Source organism: Danio rerio, chromosome 15 (genome assembly GCF_052040795.2).
Source record: "Danio rerio strain M-AB ecotype USA chromosome 15, GRCz13ab, whole genome shotgun sequence".
NCBI lineage: Eukaryota > Metazoa > Chordata > Actinopteri > Cypriniformes > Danionidae > Danio > Danio rerio.
Genome location: NC_141035.1, coordinates 20,421,238 through 20,444,947, shown reverse-complemented (window position 1 = coordinate 20,444,947; position 23,710 = coordinate 20,421,238). Strand labels below are relative to the sequence as shown.

The following is a 23,710-nucleotide window of genomic DNA, read 5'->3' as shown; positions in this document are numbered from 1 at the left end:
TGTTTACTAGACACTTCTCTTGTTCCCTATTAGACGGTGAGCACTTCCAGCTCAGTCCTGCCGCAGGTGGAGGTCCCGGACTCCTCCTTGACCTACATTCCTTGGGCTCAGCCTTTATCCACCATCCCTGGCCCTGTCATGCAGGCCTCTTCAGCTCTGTCAGCCCCCCAGCTCTTTCCAGTGCCCCTGACCTTGCCAGTCCTCTCGCCAGAACCTGAACCTCCACAGGTGGAGCCTCAGCAGGCCCCTGAGGGCACGCTGGCCCTTGAGAAACTGTTGGAAGACAATGAGGTCCACAAAGAAAGCTATATCTGCAATTCCTCGCTGTTTGCTGAGGACATTTAGCATATGTGTACATTAGCACTCTTTTCACGCAGCTTCTAATGACCATTGTAAAATTTCAGACAACAGAGTTGTTTAAATAACCCTTTTTCAATTAAAAAAAGATCCTTTTATTTGAGGGCCTGAAAATGCAAGTGAAGTTTATTTATAAACTAATTTCGAGAGGATCCCATGATTATGATTGACCACAGCTGGTCCTGCATTAGCTAATGCATGATTCACCAATCAGATGATTCCTATCTCACTATAAATAACTAGAGTTTCTTAGCTCAGTTTTCTTTGTCTTGAGGAATTCCCCCCTTGCACCCCCACCCCTCATCCCTTTTCCTTGATAATAATAATAATATATTTTATTTGTAATGCACTTTTATTAGACTCAAAATGATACAAGGCAAAATACTAACAATACAAGGCAAAATATCAACAATAGCAGAAACACCACAACCATAAAAAGATGCAATAAAGCAATAAGAATATGAACCATCGGATATAAAAAAGTTAACAAAAAGGTTATCCTAGAGTAGCACGGTGGCCCACTGGTTAGCACTGTTGCCTCACAGCAAGAATGTCACTTTTTTGCTTTTCCTGAACACTTCCGGGATGTACAAGTGGCTCAAACTCGCTCATTTTGAGGCAGGAACTGGCGGATGTGCAACAACTTTAACTATGAGGTAAACACAAAACAAAACTTTCTATCCGGAGCTCCTTCACGGGACTCCACACTTGTAAACAATCGCTTGCGCCATTCGCGCGGCTCTCGGTCCCGCCCAGACTCGTCAGCACTACCAAGCCGACCAATCACAGAGCTTACGCTACGCGTCGTTGCGACGTGTAGTTACATTTTTTGAGAGGTGCACGTCAGTGACGGCGATGGCCACGGCGAAGGGCTATGCGTCAGCGCCGTAGCATACGTCGACGTTTGACGCAGAAGTATAAATCAGCCTTAAGTGTGAACTCTTGAAACATTATTCATGCGCAGAAATCATGCGCATGCATCATAGGCATTTTTGGTTTAGTTTTTCAGACAAGTGCATCCAGAATTTCATTTGAATTTTTTTATTTTTTTTTGTTTTTAGTAAATTGGTGTCATGCAAATACATACTAAAAGCAGCTCCAAAGTCCTCTAAAAAGCAATGCTCTGGCAAATTGAACATACACTATATATACACAAAGTTTTATAAACAATAAAATAATAACTTGACTTCTAGTTGATGATTTGGTATCAGAAGTGGCTTATATGAAAGGCAAAGGCCTCTAAATTACACTTATTTTACCAAAATAAAATATGATCATGCCTTGATTTTTAATCATTTAATTAGGACGGTAAGGTCTAACTTTGCTTAGATAAAAGTCTTGTCACTTGACAGAAATAATGTACAGTATAGAATATAAAGTCATGGTGCAGTGGAAAAAGAATGAATATTGTGTATGACTCCCATGAGCTTGGAGGACTGCATCCATACATCTCTGTAATGACTCAAATAACTTATTAATAAAGTCATCTGGAATGGCAAAGAAAGCGGACTCCCAGGGTTCATCAAGATTCTTTGGATTCATCTACAATGCCTTCTCCTTCATCTTACCCCAGACATGCTCAATAATGTTCATTCCTGGGAACTGGGCTGGCCATTCCTGGAGCACTTAGACTTTGCACTTTGCTTTCAGGAACTTTGATGTGGAGGCTGAAGTATGAGGAGCACTTAATTGCTGAAGAATTTGTGATGTACCTCTCCTGTGGTTTGTAATGTAATGGGCAGCACAAATGTCTTGATACCTCAGGCTGTTGATGCCATCCACTCCGCAGATCTCTTGCAAGCCTCATACTGATTGTAACCCCAAAACATGATTTTTCTGTCACAAAATTTCTGAGAATCTTGGGTCCATGCGGGTTTCAATGGGTGTTCTGCAGTATTTGTGATGATTGGGATGCAGTTCCACAGATTATTCATCTTCAAAAAGTCTACCAAAGTCGGCCACTTTTCTAAATGAACAACTAGAAGTCAAGTTATTATTTGTTGCCTGACTTTTGTCAGGTAGTGTATTTTATCTATCTTTTTACAAAGCAATTACACGGCTAATGTGGCACAGGAATGCCTCTGAAGTGACAGTTATCTGTCTTTACACAGACTATTCATTGTTGCTTAGATGTGGCATAAATTCATTTAAACAACTATTTTAACTGGATTTTGTAATACTAAGAATATTTTTTAGAATAGCTTTTTACAGGGTGTCTGCCAAGTCTTAAATGTCTTAAATTTAAAAAAAAAAAAAAAAAAATTAGCCCTTGAAAAGTCTTAAAATCACTTAAATATTGTGTTGTATGTCTAAAATCATGTTAAACAGGTCTTAATTTTCCTGTCCAAGTAAAGCTACCCAATCACCAAAACTTTTTGTGAAGTTTCACAGAGTAATTTCGAGAGGAGCACGTGATATAATTGACTGCAGCTGGCCACTAATCTACACCCATTAGCTAGCCAATCAGATTGATCCAAACTCGCTATAAGTGGCCTAGTTAGAACTAATCCCTTATCTTTGTTTTTTCGAAGAAACTCCCCATCCACTTCTCCTCCTTTACCACGGGGGAGCTCTCGAGAACCACCTGATCTCGTGCTTCCCTCACATGCTCTAAGGACTAGGCGGGAACCCTGGGCTCAACCATCTCCGAGCTCAGGGTTCTCTCCCGAGACAGCATGCCAAACCTGCTAACTTGCTGACAGTTGTCAAACAATATCTAAGTGTGAACTCTTGAAATATTTGTTTTTATTGCAAAGAGATACAATTCATAACAGCTGTTAGAGATGTTTACAGCAAATTTTCCTAATTAACTTCCCTAAGCAGGGAAAGAAAAAAAAGGCAACACATCTCTTTATATGTTCTTCCATTAATACAAAAAACTATTTACTGAACTAACTGGGCATTAGAAACGATCCTTAGTGTATAACCCTGTGTAAGTCTAAAATTTCATTCAAAATGGTCTTGAAAGGGTCTCATAAAGTTGTAAATTTGAATTAAAGAAACCTCCTGAAACCCTGTTTTAGCGCTTTTCAACTGAGTAAAGAAACAGCAGCCTTAAGTAGTTTGAAAATGCCTGTTGATACATTCTTAAATATGTCAGTAATAACTTACTTTTTCAGTTCAGTTGTGTATATACACTGCAAAGAATATTTTGCAATATTTAGCTGGGATGTATACATGGCCTGTAATTTGTCAAATTTACTCAAGAGACAGATGTGGAGTGTTTTACGCAGCATTTTGGCAGCACTTATAAAAAATGAATTCTGGAGAAAATGCCTCTGGGAACAGCTGTAAAATGATGGATTAAAATACATTTAGCCTGATAAGTGCAACTGCATTTTAAAGAGATAGAGAGAGGGGGGTAAAGGTTGTGGAGAATCTTGTAACATGATTCCATTGGTATAAATGTCAACATTTGTGAAGTGATCTTCCTACTATGCCGTTCATTAAAATGTCAGTTAGACTTGGAGAAATCCCCTTCAAATGTTATCATTTTATCTACCCATGTCCTTAACCTGCAGGCTCAGTTGTCTCACAAGTTAACACCTTCCTTAATGATGTTTAAACAAGGGTCTGTTCTGCACAAACCCTAACATGAAATCTGCTTTTCTAGAGCTTCTGTATATGACATATCCTTGTCAAACGGGTATGGCAATAAAGCAAACGTGCATCTGTGCAAGTGTGTGCGATTTTATCTGTGATCTTGGGGGTTGTGTGTATGGTACAGGGGTATGACTGATGTATTTATATTACTCTTAAACACATTCTTGCCACAAAACGGTTTGCATTAGTAACAATCGCAGTGCTTCGTGAGCATGCAAGCAGACTGCACTGAAGTTCAACAGCATGATTTAACATGTTATCATGCCTAACATGTTTTAGCATACCAAATAGCACATGTAAGTCTGCGAGGTGTATTTTAAAATACACAGCACCTTATCTACAAAGCATCTGCTGTGTAGGAAAGGTTAATAAAAGTGTTTTACATACATTCTAAATCTGGGGTCACCAATGTCGGTCCTGGAGGGCCGGTGTCCCTGCAGAGTTTAGCTCCAACTTGCCTTAACACACCTGCCTGGAAGTTTTAAGTATACCTTGATTAGCATGTTCAGGTGTGTTTGGTTAGGGTTAGCGCTGAACTCGGCAGGACACTAGCCCTCCAGGAACAAGTTTGATGTTCTAAATCGTAAACGTCTCAAATGACATTCATCTGCTAAAAAAGCTATGAAAACATTAACAAAGTGGCATTTCAACAATTTACATATGTATCATGTTGCTAACATCAGCTTAAAAATTTCTTAATTTAAAATGTTTCTTACGCATGTCAACATAACTAACAAGCTAGCTAGCATGGTTTTTGCATATGTTAGCATATGGCTAGCATGTTTAACACATCATTTAAAATATGAATACACTCATAGCCACTTTATTAGGTACACCTGTTCAACTGCTTGTTAATGCAAAATTCTAATTTAGCAATCACATGGCAGCAACTTAATGCATTTAGGCATGTAGATATGGTCAAGACGATCTGCTGCAGTTTAAACTGAGCATTAGAATGGGGAAGAAAGGTGATTTAAGTGATTTTGAACGTGGCATGGTTATTGGTGCCAGACGGGCTGATCTGAGTATTTCAGAAACTGCTGATCTACTGGGATTTTTACACACAACCATCTCTAAGGTCTACAGAGAATGGTCCTAAAAAGAGAAAACATCTACTGAGCGGCAGTTCTGTGGGAGCAAATGCCTTATTGATACCAGAGGTCAGAGGAGAATGGCCAGAATAGTTCAAGCTGATAGAAAGGCAACAGTAACTCAACCTCTCATTACAACCGAGTTATGCAGAAGAGCATCTGTAAACGCACAACTCATCAAACCTTGAGGCAGATGGGCTACAGCAGCAGGAAACCACACCGAGTGCTTCTCTTGTCAGTTAAGAACAGGAAACTGAGGCTACAATTGGAACAGGCTTTAACAAAATTGGACAATAGAAGATTGCCTGGTCTGATGAGTCTTAATTTATCCTGTTTCATTCAGATGATTAGAATTTGGTGTCAATAACATGAGAGCATGGATTCATCCTGCCACAAATCAACGGTTCAGGCTGGTGCTGGTGGTGTAATGCTGTGAGGGATATTTTCTTAACACACCTTAGGCCTATTAGTACCAATTGAGCATTGTCAACGCCACAGCCTACCTGAGTATTGATGCTGACCATGTCCATTACTTTATGATCACAGTGGACCCATCTTCTGATGACTACTTCCAGCAGGATAACGCGTCATGTCATAAAGTGCGAATCATCTCAGACTGGTTTCTTGAACATGAGTTTCTGTACTCAAATGGCCCCCACAGTCACCAGAGCTCGATCCAATAGAGCACCTTTGGGATGTGGTGGAACGGGAGATTCACATCATGGATGTGCAGCCAATAAATATGCAGCAACTGCGTGATGCCATCATGTCAATATGGACCAAAATCTCTGAGGAATATTTCCAGTACCTTGTTGAATCTATGCCATGAAGGATTAAGGCAGTTCAGAAAGCAAAAGCTGGTCGAACCCGGTACTAGTAAGGTGTACCTAATAAAGTGGCCTTGATTGTATGTTAATGTCAGCATTTCTTTGATAGCATGTTTTAAAGTGTTGCTAGCATGTCCAAACTCATTTAGTTAAGGATTTTGAGTGTTCACTAACAGCTAAGAGCTTTTATTTCGTATTGCGTTGATTGAAGTGTTTGAAATAGGTCTAGCGAAAGCTAATAGAAAGAGGTAGAGATATCCTTAGACATCCAGATAGAGCTCTACACTTTTATCTTGGATCACGCCACTGTGTGCCTTGTAAAACACATTAAAGACTTAGTAGTTTGACCGTTAGTCAATGTTTGCAGTTACTAGAAAAATGAAGTCAGCTGTCACTGTCAGTAGCTTTTTCTATGTAAATTGTAAAAAGATATCAATTCAACGTGAACATTTAATAACAAATATGCTGACAATAAACCGGCTTGCTGTTGGCTCACAAAAACATAGTAAATAAACCATTCATAAAGCATTGACAACCATCTATAAAATGAAGAGGACTCATGTGAAGCAATCCAAGCAGCATGACCACAGATGTGCTCCAGGGGACTCTGTAATTGCTTCAACTGCTGTTTTCCACTTAAACAATAAAGTAAGGACTAGGATAAACAATCTGCACCATGACTGGGCCATAATGTTGAAGATGTACAAGAAGTCTGTTAAGCTTTGGTTGGCAGATAAGCCCTCCGATGATCCTCAGATCTCCCAGGTTGTTAAACGAAGTGTCTGTCTGCTGCAGGTAGCACCCGAGGGGACTGTCCTCACAAAGAAAAGTCATAATCACAACGTAACCATGGTCACGCATATGAAGCAGGGTGTTAACTAACCTCAATGTGGTTTAAGCCAAGATATTAGGTCTTGGCTGTCTTAAAAAAAAGTCTGGAAACCTCCATAGACATATGGCCAGAAAACCATTAGACATTAATTCAGAGCTGCACAACTGATCAAAATGAAATCGAGATCCTAATTTAGCAAAAGCTGCCACTGTCATGCACATCTTGTATAAGCAACATGGTTCTGTAGCTATGTTTCCATCCAAATATGCTAATTTAATTTATGTGCATAGCTGGAATATCGCATATAAGACATGCGAATAAAGCACTGTCTCCATCCAATGAGTCAAAGAAAACAAAATCGGCACTTCCTGATTAACTGGCACCAAATATCAACAGTAAAAACGGAATTTGCTGCTGTAGGAGCAGCTGCGTCAATCTTTTCTTCATTTAATAAACGACTTGTGTCTCAGAAGACCATGCTGACACACAGTAAACGTGTGGTGGCGTTTGAAGGTGTGAAAAGCAGAGCACAGATGCTCTTGACTATTCTGGAGGTAATTAATAATATAATAATACTAATTCTGAAATGGTTAAGGCAATAGCTCTCTGCAACTCTCACATGGTCGCCCACTGAAGCTAAGCAGGGCTGCACCTGGTCAGTAACTGGATGGGAGACCACATGGGAAAGCTAGGTTGCTGCCGGGAGTGGTGTTAGTGAGGCCAGCAGTGGGTGCTCAACCTGCGGTCTGTGTGGGTCCTAACGCCCCAGTATAGTGGAGGGGACTCTCTACTGCTTAGTGAGTGTCATCTTTCAGATGAGATGTTTAGCTGAGGTCCTAATGCTCTGTGGTCGTTCAAAATCCTAGGATGTCCTTCAAAAAGAGTAGGGGTTTAACCCTGGTATGCTGGCCACATTTGCCCACTGGCCTCTGTCCTAGTCATCCCCATATCATAATTGGCTTTATCACTTTTTCTTCCCTTCACCAATCAGCTGGTGTGTGGTGTGCGGTCTGGCTCAATATGGCTGCCATCACGTCATCCAGGTGGATGCTGCACACTGGTGGTGGATGAGGAAATTCCAGCCAAGGTGTAAAGTACTTTGAGTGTCCAGAAAAGCACTATATAAATAAAAGGAATTACTAATAATTATTCTTATTGTGTTAGAATGACCAAAACAACATTTCAGGGGCCTCATGTATCAATGCTGTGTACGCACAAAAACTTTGCATACGCCAGATTTCACACTCACGTTTGGATTTACCAACCATAAAATGAAAGTGAGAATGTGCGTTGGATCACGCCAACTACATGTCTGGAGTACATGCATTTCATCTGTGTGTTTGTTTTATTTCCATTGGCGACTCCTAGAGGCAGTTAAATTGCACACTACAAAGCATCTTTGAGCTGTGCAATGTCAACAGTTATGGGACAAGATCATCCGCATGTCTAGCAGGTATATAAGGTTTCCATACCATACAGTTGACCAGCCAAACATTAAAGCTCAATTTGCAGCGATCGCCGGTTTTCCCAATGTAATTGGAACGATAGATTGCATGCACATTGCTATAAAGGCGCCATCTGAAGATGAATTTGCTTTACAAGCTACGCCACTCACGCTGCTGTTTGCCCCTCTCTTTAGTTATGTTGTCTCTGTCAATCAAACTGTGATGGACGGGAATCACTCAACTAGCTCATTCCAATGAGGTGTGCTATTTGCACCAAGCCTAAATAGACTCTACAAAATTTTACACCTTTACATCGGACCATTTCTTTTTTAATTCACTCAATTCACACAAGTGCAAAGTTCAGACCCCACAGCGTTAACCGCGTCAGCTAGACTCTCCCACTCTATTTTTTTTTCTTTTGTTATTAATTTTGGAGGACAAACTTGAAAATAAAACGGGTTTTCTCCAGTGATAGGAGTGCCTCCAATTCACATTCTGTTCAAAATTTCTCTTCTTGCTTGCTTTTGCCATTGCTTTTTTGTTTGGTTTTGCCAAAGTAAAGTCATACCATAGTTATTAGGGGGAGGAGGCAGGGAGGGGTTTTGCACTCGTGTACTTGCGCTCAGTTTCATGTTAATTCGGATGTACAAAGGAAATATGCGTGTGATTCCGCCTAAGCAGTGTTTCATGCATCTGATTTTTTACTGCGTACGTACATTGATAGCTTACACAATGCTGAGTATGAATTCAGCGCAAGTCTTCGTACATGAGACCCCAGATGTTTTACAATGTGCTCAGCATGCTGGTTTATCTATTCACACACACATTTTATCATCACATGATCTCTTATAACAATATCACATGAACTTTTTTTTAATACGCATACTGGAATTTGTTTGGTAAAATTTTCCATCATAGTTTATGCGCATCTCATTGAATAAAAAGTTTATCCTACTCAGTTATGTGCATGTTTTTTTATGCTCATTTTCTAAATTTATGAGCATTTTGGCATTTCCATCAACCAATTTTTTTTTGTGCATGACCAAAATGTGTATAAAAATAGGTGGATGAAATGTAGTGACCAGCAGTAAATTTCCACTAAGAGCCAGAGTGTGAAAACTGCAAATGTGCCACAAAGAAGAGAGAAGAGAATTTAACTGCTTTACTGATTTAATGTGATTAATAATCACACACAAAATGATCTGACAGAATGGTTTATTTCAAACACTCAACTGAAGGTATGAGAGAAAAAAGATTATTATTAATTGAGGTATTTACATGTACTTTTAGATTTAGAAGAAATACAAATCTGCAGATCACTGAGAAGCTACACAAACTGCTGTAGAATCACAGCAAGTCTCATTGATTTCAGGATCACAACAAAGGTGTATCTTTGTTCTTGATATTGGTGAGGACCTATGAATGCTGAAAATCACTTTACATTAATATTTTTGATGTATTTGAGTCCATTCTCAATATAATTCAATAAAATAACTTAAGGAATAATGTAATGTTAAAAGAATGTTTAATAGCTGGCCAAGAGAAAACTTTCAATTATTTTAGCCATAGTGCAGCATGTCTCATTCATCTGTTTAAATGTAGATAGAGCACAGGTTGCAGCGTTTCTAACAAATAGTTTCAACTAAAATTCAACATTCAACATTAAAATTTAGCTTCAGACCATATTATTCAGACTATATCAGCCTGCTATAACACTAGACTGTGCATCAAAGTAGGAAAAAACACTAGCATCACCGTTTTTTCATTCATTCATTCTTTTATTTTCTTTCGGCTTAGTCCTTAACTTATCAGGGGTCACAACAGCGGAATGAACCACCAACTAGTTCATGTTTTATGCAACGGATGTCCTTCCAGCCACAATATAGTACTGGGAAACACCTATACACACTCACATTCACATACACACACAACACACACACACACACACACACACACACACACACACACACACACACACACACACACACACACACACACACACACACACACACACACACACACACACACACACACACACACACACACACACACTATGGCCAATTTTGTTTACTTAATTCACTTATAGCGCATGTCTTTGGACTGTGGGGCAAAGGGAGCATCCGGAGAAAACCCATACAAGGAGAACATGCAAACTCCACACAGAAATGCTAACTGGCCCAGCTATTAATTAGTTTGCCTAAATGTTTATGACAATACAAAACTGAAGCACCCTGAGGAAACCTACACAAACACAAGGATACGACTTCTATTTAGTTTACCTAAATGTTGGTCGCTATATCAAACCGGAGCACCTAGAGGAAACCCACGCAAAACACAAGGAGAACATGCAAACTTCACATAGAAGTGCCAACTGAGTGATTTGAGTCATTGGTACAGCTAATTACAGAACAGACTTTATTGACAAAATGCACATTGAAATTGCCTGATTAATCATACAGTCCTACACTAGGGAGAAATTGGTCAATTTTTAACTTTAGCAGGAATGCTACACTAAACTGTTTGTTTAAATGTGGCGCAAAAAAAAGCTGTAAAAGCTGTATTGTTAAAAAGTTTGTTCTTTTGTTCTCCAGAGTGACGTAACACGAGTTTCTGGCCTCCAACACAATAATGTAAATGAGTGGATGCATCCATGCTTATGTATTCGTGTGAACAGGGCAGTGGCTTTGCATACAACATCCACTTTCCATTTCCGTTGACCCAGTTTATTACTATAGTGACCAAAGACCTTGACCAAACATTAATGCAATGTTTCAACCTTGTTCTCAGTACACATTTTGGATGTCTCCCTTATGTGACCCATCAGTTTCAGGTTTTGGAGTCTATTCTCATGTTCTGATGAGTTGATTCAGATGTCTTTGATTAAGAAAAGATTGAAAATGTGTAGTGCTGGCGTGCCTTGGGAAACACAAGCCTGTTCCTGAAGGTCACCACATTGGACAAGATACTCAATCTAGTTTGACTACATCATATGAATATGTTGTGCTCTAAACTGTCATAACATAACATTTACAGAGATTTTACCTCATGTTCATTTTATTCTATTCTGTGTGCACAATGGCAATCAAAAAGAGTTCAAATATCAGATCATACGATCAAGAGTCTGAGTCCATAATTAGAACATATCTACCAAATAGGCCCCAAAATCACCATAAAATCAGCATGAACAAACTAAACTATGCAAATCTAATTTTTATAAGCACATATTCAAATCACGACTGAGATTCAGAGGTGGAAAAACTGAAAATCTGTACTCAGGTAAAAATACTAATATAATTTAGTCGCTTAATAAAATTATGTAATATTACTTTAACCTTCCTGTTGTGTTCGGGTCAAATCTGACCGATATACAGTGCATCCAGAAAGTCTTCATAGCACTTCACTTTTTCCACATCTTTGATGTTACAGCTTTATTCCAAAATGAATTCAATTCATTTATTTCCATAAAATTCTACACACAATACCCCATAATGACAATGTGAAAAAATAGTTTTTTTAAATTGTTGCAAATTTATTACAAATAAAAAAACCTGAAAAATCACATGTACATAAGTATTCACAGCCTTTGCCGTGAAGCTCTAAATTGAGCTCAGGTTCACTTTCTTTTTACTATTCATTCTTGAGAAGTTTCAGCAGTTTAATTGGAGTTCACCTGTGAAGTTTACCTGTCTATATAAGGTCCTAGGGTTGTGCATGTGAAACCACAAACCAGACATGAAGACAAAAGAATTGTCTGTAGACCTCCGAGATGTTATTGCCTTAAGCAGGCCTGGATTGGCTAATCGGGAGATCTAGGAGAATTCCCGGTGGGCCGGTCCGTTATTTGGCCGCGAGGGCCGGTGTCCCTAGCTGCTTGCACTCTCAGCAGTTGCACTTTTTTTATTTATTTGTTTAATTGACCATAACCTCACTCTTTTTAATCATTAGTTTGCCGCACATCCGCTCTTTTTATTTATTTTCTCGCACCCCCGTAAGCAAAATGCAGCCCGCAGATTAATGATGATCATCATTAACCTGCGGGCTGCACCCCATTTCACCCCAAACAGCGGCACCTTAGTGAATATTAATTAATATTAACGAATATTAAACCTGCTCAATGAAAATCAGATGATTTACTACATTAATAAATCTGACATAACTTGATCAGAAATCTAAAATGGGGAGAAAAAGAGTAGGGTACAAAAAGAGTAGACATCAATAGGAGCAGATAACATTGAATTGCTTAACAGCGCCATCATGGTCTAGTGGTTAGCACGTTACGCAATGACACAGCCGACCCAAGTTCGAACCTTACCAGAGAATAATATGTTTTTTCATTTGCAGTGTTAAGACATAAAATACTGTTTGGGTTACTTATGTAGGGATACATATTTTTTGTGTGTGACGACTGTTACAAAGAACTGGATATCTATAAAGAATTATTATTCTCATATTTAAGAAAAACATTTGAAGTTCTAAAGTAGCTGTGTCCTTGAAAAAGACGTGTTAGTGTCATTTGAAACTGAATTGGAAATGACGAATTGGAAATATTTTAATATAGTCAGTCGTCGACTGAGGTGGGCCGGTCTAAGGCTTGAAACTCCAGAGCTAAAAAGGAGTCCCATTCCGGCCCTGACCTTAAGGCACAAGGCAGAGGAAGTTTACAAAATAAAATTCTGCTGCTCTGAAATGAGCACAGCGGCCTTCATCATCCATAAGTGAAAGATGTTTGGATGTTTTGGTGGGCTCAAACCAACAACCTTCTTGCTGTGAGGAGACAACACTACCTACTGCGTCACCGCGTCTCCCACTCTTAGACCACAAGAGACAAAATTTTCTGGTTTGATGAGACTCAAATTTAACTCTATGGAGTGAATGCCAGGCGTTACGTTTGGAGAAAACCAGGCACCACTAATCACCAGGCTAATACCATCCCTACAGTGAAGCATGGTAGTGGCAGCATCATGCTGTGGGGATGTTTTTCAGCAGCAGGAACTGGAAGATGAGTCAGGATAGAGGGAAAGATGAATGCAGCAATGTACAGAGACATCCTGAATGAAAACCTGCTTCAGAGTGCTATTGACCTCTGGGGCAACGGTTCATCTTTCAGCAGGACAATGACCCAAAGCATACCGCCAAAATATCAATGGAGTGGCTTCACAACAACTCAGTGAATGTCCTTGAGTGGCCCAGCCAGAGCCCAGACTTAAATCCTATTGATCATCTCTGGAGAGATCTGAAAACAGCGTTATACCGTCACATCCCGTCCAACCAGAAAGAGCTTGAGAGGTACTGCTAAGAGGAATGGGCAAAAATTCCTAAAGACAGGTGTGCCAAGCGCGTCAACAAAGTATTGAGCAAAGGCTGTGAATACTTGAGTGCATGTGATTTTTCAGGTTTTTAATTTTTTATAAATTTGCAACAATTTGAAAAACTCTTTTTTCACATTGTCATTATGGGGTATTGTGTGTAGAAGTTTAAGAAAATAAATGAATTTAATCCCTTTAGAATAAGGCTGTAACATCAAAAAATGTGGAAAAGTTGAAGCGCTATGAATACTTAAAAGACTCATAAATATTGTGTTTTACATCTGATTGCCTCAAGGCCTTATGACATCCTCCACACTTCACACTTATATAAACATATAAAAGTGATGACCACCGCTTTCATTCAATTTTGAGTGTTTTAATTAACCTTGTTACACTTGTGGTGTTCCCGGTCAAAAGTGACCGCCATAGGAAATGAATGAGTATCCAGTCTATATTCACCTATCACACACACACAAAAAAACATCCACATACACACTACCCCAACTCACTCACTCGCTCACAATTTCCCATGAGATTGCTTTAGATACTCTAATGTGAGCGTCTTGATGAAACAATGTATCATATCTTCACACAGACACATATCTTCTTTCTTTCTTTCTTTCTTTCTTTCTTTCCGTTCAAGCAATCTCTGGGTCTAGCAGGAGCATTTTTAGTTTAGCTTAGCATCAATTATTTTATTGGATTAGACCATTAGCATATCGCTCAAAAATGCCCAAGTATAACTAGTGCTAGTTCTGTGCCCGTACTCACCGTCTATACCCTCAGTCACTATTCCTTACATTAGTAAACTAATAAAGTCCAATTGAAGGACTGAATGGAAATTTGAGCACTCAGTACACAATTTAGTCACAGTTTTGACTAAGTATTTTGATTTCTATTAACTATTGTTCATTTTGCAATACATTTTCAGTTTGTTTTTCAGTTATTTTATTTTATAAATTAGTGTTAAACTACTTTAAGATATTGTTCACAGCTAAAATGTTGAATAAAAATTTATTGGTGAAATATGTTTTTTGGGGGTGAAGCAGGGTGGCTCAGTGAGTTTGTATGTTCGTCCCTATGTTTGCGTCGGTTTTCTCAAGGTGCTTTGGGTTCCCCCAAAAGTCCAAAAATGTGGTGTAGGTGAATTCTGTAGGCTAAATTGTCAGTAGTGTATGTGTGTGAAAGAGAGTGTATGAGTAAGTTCCCAGGAATAGGTTGCAACTGGAAGGGTATCCGCTGAGTAAAACATATGCAGGATAAGTTGGCGGTTCATTCCAATGTAGCAACCCCAGATTAATCCAAGTGGTGTCTTGCTCACTGCAGAGCCACTAGGGCAGAGCTGAGCTTCAGCAAGGGGAAGCTTGAGCTCCAGCTCCTCCTTCCTTGCACTTCTTCGACAAGTAATGTCACTGGGGCTGTTTCTCAATTCCAAGAACGCAGAGAACGGACTTGTGTTCTTGTGGAGACCGGTCTTGCCAGGTGTCCTCGGAAGAACAAACTCAGGAGACCGCGAGGGCAGAGAACGCGTCCTTTGAGAATTGAGATGCTGCGTTCTTCCTGATGGTCACATGACCTTCACGTGTTAAATGGAAATTATTTAAACATTACAGCATTCATACATTGTCTTTCCCCTCTTCAATATATATACTTTGCATAAAAACATTATAAATATACTCTGCACAATATAAATAAAACACATTTTAATACGAATTTCAGCAAATAAACACCCTTAATGTGTTTATTACTTTATTAAGATGTTCATGGTTATGTTTACTTTCACTGTTTCCTTTAGGGAAACTCCTGAGGTAAATAAATGATATCTCTGAACTTTAATAACAAATCTAAATAAAATGCTGTGCTTCCCACCTCCAGTCGCAATGACTTCTGGGACTTCCAGAGCGAGTTCGGTGCTCAAGTCTGCATCAGTGCATCCTCGATATCAAGATCACATCCGGGAAGTTTCACACGTCCTCCGTACTTGCGGTCTTGAGTATTGTAACTGAACTTAGGCAGCTGATGATGACGTTGCACAAGAACACGAGGACCGCTGAAGAACGCATATTGAGAAATAGCCTGGAAGTTGGGGTTAGGGGTGGGATGGGTGTACGCATTAAAACAGCTTATAGGAGGAGGAGTGAGAGCTCAAGCTCCCCCTCACTGGAGCTCAAGTAGCTCTGCAGCAAGCAGTGTCCTAAAGCAGATAATTAAGGGACTAAGCCGAAAAGAAAATATAAATATAAATCAGACCGGAGTTTGATGGGAAACACTAAAGTAAGGGGTGGGATGTGTAAACAATAGGAAGGTAAAGTTAAAGTAGGCTACTATGTCCTAAAAAAGGTAAGTAAAAAGTACAAAGTATTCAGTGCAAAACTACTCACTAACATTAAAAGTGACCAACAAAAGTCAGATTTGATTAGTTTTTTTTTTAAGTGCAGACTTTATTTTTGCAATGGTTTAAGTGTTCATCATAGGACAAGTAATATCCACCGACAAAGAAAGTATGGTTGATTTTGCATTCTGTGTATTTCAGCCGTTATGATACGCTAAACTTTTTGCAATATATTACAGCAGTTATTTTTTATCTTTACATCAATTCATTTGAAGTTGAAATATGACAGTGACAGCACTGAATTGTTATGTTGTCATATTGTTTATTTTGATAAATGGAAGCTATGACCTTCGATATATGCATGGCATATAAAGCATATGTTCAAATTATTAATCATCATTTCAGGAAAGATTTCTAGCAAAATTTTATGCCGTGAAGATATTAAAGTTTTATGTTTGATTGCTAAAATACTTTCTGGCACATTTTTACAATCATACAGCCTACATGATTTCTGATAGCATCCCACACAGCGAAATTTGTCTGGCCCAGTTCTGACCCACACAATCTGCTTTTGCTTGGCCCACATGCCGCAGTGAATTACAGTACATGACTAGACTAAGTCTGGCTTCCAGACAAGGGCCAAACATGGACCATATCTGGGCCAAGTCTCAGCCAAGTTAATAACCCATAACTGAGCGTGAACTAGGTCAGATATGATGGTGTGTCACGACTACAATGAAATTGATAAACCCATTAATCATAGTGCTTTAGGCGTGCTAAGGGCCTGCTTTTTTCTCAAAGTGACCTGATTGGTAGACTTTTTTATCTTTATTTGAATATAATAAAAATGTATTTTAAATTTGGGTCTAGATTGGCAGACATATAATTTATTACCATCTAAGCCAAATACTACATTTGACATCTGGCCCAAGTATTGCGTGCTGCCTTAAAGACGATGCCACATCTCCCAAACCAGGGCCATGTTTGGCCCACATGCTGTATGCCAGTGTTGGACGAATGCCTGCTGTGCCAGATTTATGCCAAATCTGGGCCAGAATTCTTTACTACCTGGGATGCTCATTAAAAATACCACATTTCTGACAAAGTTTAGTCCAGAGTAATAGAGAAGCAATGTGTATTTGAAAGCTGAATGAGATTGCAATTGCATACGATCCGGGCATTCTATACTATTCTATAAGTCTATTTGGGCCTGTTTTCTGTGACTAAATATTGTTGTTAATGTTATAATAAAGGACTCGTAACATTTACAGAAATTATGACAATTATGTGCAATACCTGCAATCCTGAGCTGACACACAGACTTTATTGAGTGACAAGAGGCGGTGTGTATCAACGTCGCTGTCAGAGAGCACAGAGCGAGACTTGTCTGTTTAGACATGTGAAAAATGAATACCCTATTAAACCATGTAAGATATTCCAGTTTCAACAGGTATATTATATATATCCTCATTTCCTTTCTACAACTATCTTCGACTGGAAGAAACCCCCTTCCTTCCACCTTTATCCAAAATGGGTGGCACGGTGGCCCAGTGACTAGCATTGTTGCCTCATAGCAAGAATACCAATGGCGTTGGGTCCTTGCTGGATCATCTGGTATTTCTTTGCAGAGTTTGCATGTTCTCACCGTGTTCACGTGGGTTCCTCCCATCGTCCAAATATGCTCTATAGTATAGATAAAAAAAGCTTAAATCTTTTTCTGATGTCTTAGTCTCAGGAGGTTCACCTTGGCCTCAGCAGCAGTGGAGTTTAAAGAGCCCATATTATGGGTTTTTGAAAATTCCCCTCCATGTAGTGTGTAACACAGCTCTAAGTGAAGTGAAGTATCCAGCTAAGGCTTAAATCTGTTAGTGTACAGTGTTTAAAACGGTTGATTCATCTATAAAAGAGTCAACTCATAGTGCTTCAAACGAGTCGCCTTGATACCGATTCATTAGGTGTTTCGCCATGACGTACGAACGAAACCAAGTTATTCACGTGCACGCGCAAACCCGGGAGATTTCAAACCTGAGGCCCCGCCCTCTGACGCAGAAACCCAGAGACACACACACACACACACACACACACACACACAAACATGCCGGTGGATTGAAGTCACACTGCAGATGGATATATTGAGTCTCTACCCAAAGATGAAACCTCAGCATTATAGCCAAGCAGTTGGAAACTACTGGAAACTTCTGGAAACTACATGCTACAAAGAATACATCATCGGTGTTTGTTAAAGGAAGGATCAGTAAAGAGTAACTTACTGATGGATGTCAGGATGGATTTTTCTTCCTCCATTTCTCAAGTGTAAGTACGTGCGATTAAAGTTGCCTCGTTGACTCTAGCTTGCAAATGTATTTAGTTGTGATTTGTTACTTGTAACCGCGTGTACTGTATCAGGTTAACTGGCTATATTCTCTTATCGCGTGCAAAGTCACGTTAAAAACGCGACGCGTGCTGCTTTATTAACGGAGCTCCGTGGACGGGGAGTAGTGTGTGTGTCTGTGTGTGCGTGTGAGCGCGCTTTCGTCCGGAGGTGTGTGTGTTTGTGTGTGTGTGTGTGTGCGCGCGCGTTGTCGTCCGGAGCAGGGTTAAGTGCGTGTGTGTGTGTGTGTGTGTGTGTGTGTGTGTGTGCAATATGCGTGTGTGTCTGTGAAAAGAGCAGAGTGAGAAGCTAGGAGATCTCCTCAACTGTTTTTGGAGTTTTTGCTCAATAAAATAGTTAGTTGTCTGTATTTTCAAGTCCATAGTCTGTATTTACATTGACCCACTGGCAGCTAAAATCCACGCCTACACTATCGAGCGTGTATGAACTGTGATTACTTTTATATTGCTGATTAGCTGTTGTGCATTTTACTCTCTGACTGAAGGCAGTCGACCAATCGCAACAGACTGTCATTGGTCCAATCAGCGCAGATTAGCTTCGTGCTAAGGAGGGGTTTGGGAACAAACGAATCACTGGACGATTCATACGGGAGTCGCTGGGATAATTAGGTAAAAATAAATGCAGATTATAAGACCACGAAAGTGTTTTTTGACCTTGCATGCATATTAAACTGTTGTTGGAGACCCTTACAACCAAGATATGACCCTATTTCATGTATAATATGGGCTCTTTAAGATCGACCTGAGCTTAATTTGCCCTTACCTTGCGAAAGGGGTGAGCTCCCAAGACAGCACGAGAAACCAGCTACAGTATGTATAAATCATGAGCTAAGTGTGAACTCTTGAACTAAGGGAATCACTTTCCTCAAATCATTTGGGTAGTCTCAACTTATTAGGGTTTACAGTGTCCTTGGTCATAGTTCAGTGGTTTTAATACACTGTAAAAACTGATGGGGTCAACACAATCAATTTGTATTGGGGCAACATGAAGAAAATAAGTTAACTTATTCGTTTTTACAAATTTAAGTGGATTGAACATAAAACAATTAGGTTTTTCTTAAATAAACATTAAGGGCTTTATTTTGACGATCCATGCGCAAAGTGCAAAGCGCAGAGTGCATACACTTTCAGGGCGTGTCAGAATCCGCTTTTGCTAATATAAGTATGGAAAAATCCTCTTCACTTCACTAGAGAGAAAACAGTTAAACAGAGCATTTGCAGCGCGAGAATGAGAGATGAGCCTCCTCATTATTTACTTTCACTTTCGCTTTCGTGGAAAGGAAACATGTTGTACGCACAGACATCAATTAGCCTATAACTAATTAATTTTGTTTGTTAAGCGCAAAGATTTGTTTCAAAATAATTTCTAAATTCAGTTCTAATTTCCAGCAAACGAAAAAATGAACAATAATAATAAAGTGTGTTCAAAAACCTGAGTTATATCCTAAAACACATGCTGTGCCCCATCTGGTCTAAAACCTGACAGGTGGGCAAATCTAAGCTTGTTTTTAATAAAACAAATATAAATATGGATATAATAAATAATACTGCTGATAATAATTACATTATACAAAAGCAAATTGTCATGAATAAACTGAAAAACAAAATGAAGAAGGCATGAAGGCAGTGGTTTTTATATTTATGTAGGCTAGAAAATAATATGTTTTGAAATATTTTTATCCTTTATATCCTATATATATCCTTAATATTTTAATTCCTTTTCATATGTAAAAATATTTGCGTATTGCTCTACATCATCTGTGTTAAGCAATGTGTAAGCGAGTTATAGCGCGTTCTGCACTGGACTTTAGACCAGCTTTGTTCTTGTCTATAGAACAGACTATTATAGTTTCTCAAAATAGCAACACACCTCCCTTTTTAGACTAGAACGGCTATGGGTGCACATGTTAGCACAAATGCATTTGCTATTTAAACAGCGTGGTGCTAAATGTCAAAGCGACTGTTGCACCAAACTGAAACAAGCAAACAACAATTGCGTTGCACCTTGCACCACATTGTGCTGGGTGTATGATAGGGCCCTAAGAGTTTTGTTGTTGCAGCTCAGTTAAGGTTTGAACAAACAGCAGATGTCATTTTTTGGGTGTACAAATCAAAATCAAGACAGCAGATGAAATAATTTTGGGGTCATGTCCCTAAGTGGGCATTTATTTTCACACCATAAGTGACTAAAACCAAGAAGCTGACACCTGTTCACTGCTTTTTATATATATATAAACATAACCTTTGTGCACAATTTTCCTCAGAACACAGTGCACACAAGATGCCTTTGGGTGACTTAAGGTGCCGCTGAATTCACCCAACCAGATTCAGGGACATGTCTGCACAAAAAAAAAAAAGGTACAGTACAAGGTGTGACTGTCAATGGGAAGCAAAAGTGTGTGCTGGAGGGGGACAATATTTGGCACTTAGCTGTGCAGGATGTGAAAGCCAAGACACATGCCAAAGTTAAATACCTGCATCAGATTACACTCTGCATTAAGCAATGCAAAGAAGGCTCATTACAAAGTTACATGCGCTCTGTTGATTGTAAGCAAAAACTGTCACAGCAACAAAAAAATGTATTGTTTTCAACTATAAACGGTTTGTATTTCTTTGAAGATTTCTTGTTAAACCATTGGCAAACATTAACAGTTAATGTTTTGTCTTCATGTGACAGTTTATTAATCATTTTCAGACACAGTCTTGATATGTCAGCAGGGATCCCAGTGATGGAGTATGTCTCATACTGGAGTATATTCCAAACTCCTCCTCTCAAATAGCCGTTACACAATCCACAGATCTCACACTCCTGCTATTTCCTTGGGAAAACCTCAGAAAACCCAACTTTCTGGTTTTAAAGGGTGATAGGTACATTTACAGATGAGCCATGAGAAAATCACTTACACTTTATTATAATGATCGCCTTGAGATATTCTGTTGACTGGCAACTATAAAACACTTTTTATATATAACACAGTCACAGATTGCCTTCTCTCAAAAAACAACTTGTTTAATAAGCTGCTTGTTTAAACTGCTTATTTAAAATGAGTTCAAACAACACAATCAGTAAGGTTTTAACCTGTTAACTTATAATTAATTCACCTAAATAAGTTAATTTAATTGATTTGTGCAGGGATTTTTTTTAGAATGCATTTTAACTTCAAAAGTACAAGCCAACCTGTCCTATAGAAAATATTTTCTTATAAATAACTTTCTATTAAAGTCACCATAAAATCAAAATTGACAGAATTTATTTAGTTAGTTCACATTGCTATTTATAAAGTAAACTAATCAAATATCCAAGCGAATCCATGAATCTGATTGATCGTCACTAATTTTGGTCATTAAAACATCTCATGGAAAAAAACAATCCAAGTTTTTGGTGAATTAGTGTCAGTGGTGTAAAGTAACTAACCACAAATACACAAACTACTGTAATTGAGTAGTTTTTTTAGGAATTATAATTTTCTAAGTAGTTTTATAAATGTGTACTTCTACTTTCCCATTTTTTCTTTTCTATGAGGATTGGAAAAATCCATCCTGTAATTCCTGTCCAATTGAATCGTACATAGAAGGTAAATCGCCTCATAATGAACTACCTCAAGACATGGGCGATTTATAAACTGTTTGGAAGCATTAAAAGTGTCTTTAACAATTAAACATAAGCATCACTGGGCTGTGATCAGATTAGACTAATATGTATACAGCATGAATGAGACTGTTCAAAGTCTCTAATTTACCCTAATGTAAAATAGTATCTGTAAAGAGATTCGTTTGGCCATTTCTATTTATAGGGGCATGTTGCGGATTTAAATTTAGCAGAATATTCATTAAAATACAATGTATTTACATTTTGACTCCACTAAATAATGAATAGCTAGTGTTAAAAATATGCGTCCAGAAGTGTATTCTTAAAAGAAACCATATGCAAAGTTTTTGGCTTGGTTCATTCTGCTGTGGTGACCCTTGATTTAGAAGGGAATAAGCCGGAGTAAGGTGATCGAGAGTTTTAAAATATGAAAATTCATGTCTTTGCACTTTGTTCTTCGCTCTAAGCACAGGTGTTGGATAGATCACACGATACCAGTAATCTTTCAGCACTGACCTTGTCATACACGATAAGTGCTGCTGCAATTTATTCTCCATTTGGAAACTTCGTCATTCATGGAGCTGGCTTTAACATAAGGAACCGAATACTACAGCAAAGAACACAAGCTTACATTTGAGAGAAATGAAGTGGAAAATAAACACAAACAGGTCTAGACCAATCCAAGTTGGCAAAGAGTCCATGAGAAACATTTTACAACAACTCTTGAGAAATGTATTAGGAGAAAGCTGAGAGGGGCATGAAGCAACTTGCCCTTCATTACTCTAGGAAGAGTTGAAAAATGATATGACAAAACGTCACGACAACAAACACTTTTGTCATTTTAACTTATTTTAATAGGTTAATCAGGTTTCAATAATTGCATATAAAGTTTAACATAATTTTTTTCGTCTGTCTGATGTTGAGAATGAAGTTAAGATGACCAATAAAATTAAATTTGAGTCAACGAAAAAAATGAAGTAGCAAGGATATTCATGTTTTACAGTGTACAACAGGTACAAATTACAATATTTAGAGTAATTTAGTGTAAAACACTCCATTTTAAAAGAGCTTTATTATTAACCATATTTTTATCCATCCTGTTCACAAAACTACAGTTCTATTTCTAACAATGTAATAATTTATTTGCTATAATGTGTTTCTTTGGTCAACTAAAATTATGTTTAGAAATGTGCCATTTATTCATAGTTGCTGTTTAACTGAATATGTAATTTTTTTGCTGAAATGCTGAATATGTCCAACAAAGTAAAATCTTGTAAGCCTGGATATCTTTTTTTCCCTTTTCCTATCTCGTTTTTCCTGTAAAGTGGCTATGACACAATCTGCATTGTATAATAGTGAAATGAAGATGCCTTGGCTGTGGACATAAATCTGCTGATCTTTACTTGTCCTCTCACTAATGAGAAAGAAATTTACGACAGTGTCATTCAGGAATGAACAATACTGACATGTTAAATTAGATCTTGTTAAAGTAGCTTTCTCCTGCCTGATTTATTCAATTCAATTCAATTCATCTTAATTTGTATAGCGCTTTTACAGTGTAGATTGTGTCAAAGCAGCTTCACTTAAAAGATCATAGTAAATGGAAACATTGCAGTTCAGGTTTCCGAGTTTAAGTTCAGTTCAGTTTAGCTCAGGTCAGTGTGGTTTAATAATCACTACTGAGAGTCCAAACACTGAAGAGCAATCCAGCGCAGCTCTACAGATCATAAACCATGCAAGCCAGCAGCGACAGCGGTGAGAAAAAAACTTCACCAACTGGCAAAAGTGAAGAATTAAAAACCTCGAGAGAACCCAGACCCAGTTGGGCACAACCTATTCTCCACTATCCAAATGTCTTGTGCAGAGCTGCAGTCAAGGCGCCAGAGGCAGGAAGCTGGACCTCAGCGAAGACTCATCTGTCCCTGGAGCGTCACAGG

At 38.6% G+C, this 23,710-nt stretch overlaps 1 protein-coding gene across 20 annotated transcripts in view; it reads left to right on the top strand.

Annotated features, from left to right (window-relative positions):
* The window catches only part of pou2af1 (POU class 2 homeobox associating factor 1), a 35,573-nt gene extending 31,537 nt beyond the window's left edge, over positions 1–4,036 (top strand). For 7 of the 20 annotated variants that reach the window (XM_087284019.1, XM_087284020.1, XM_087284015.1 and 4 more), the window contains one exon: positions 34–4,036. In XM_087284019.1, the coding sequence (XP_087140145.1) occupies positions 34–345 (312 nt within the window). In that variant the 3' untranslated portion in view covers positions 346–4,036. The remainder of the gene's footprint in view (positions 1–33) is intronic. The other 13 variants (XR_015509314.1, XR_015509316.1, XR_015509305.1 and 10 more) reach the window with 3 other exon arrangements.
* Positions 4,037–23,710: the final 19,674 nt, after the last annotated feature.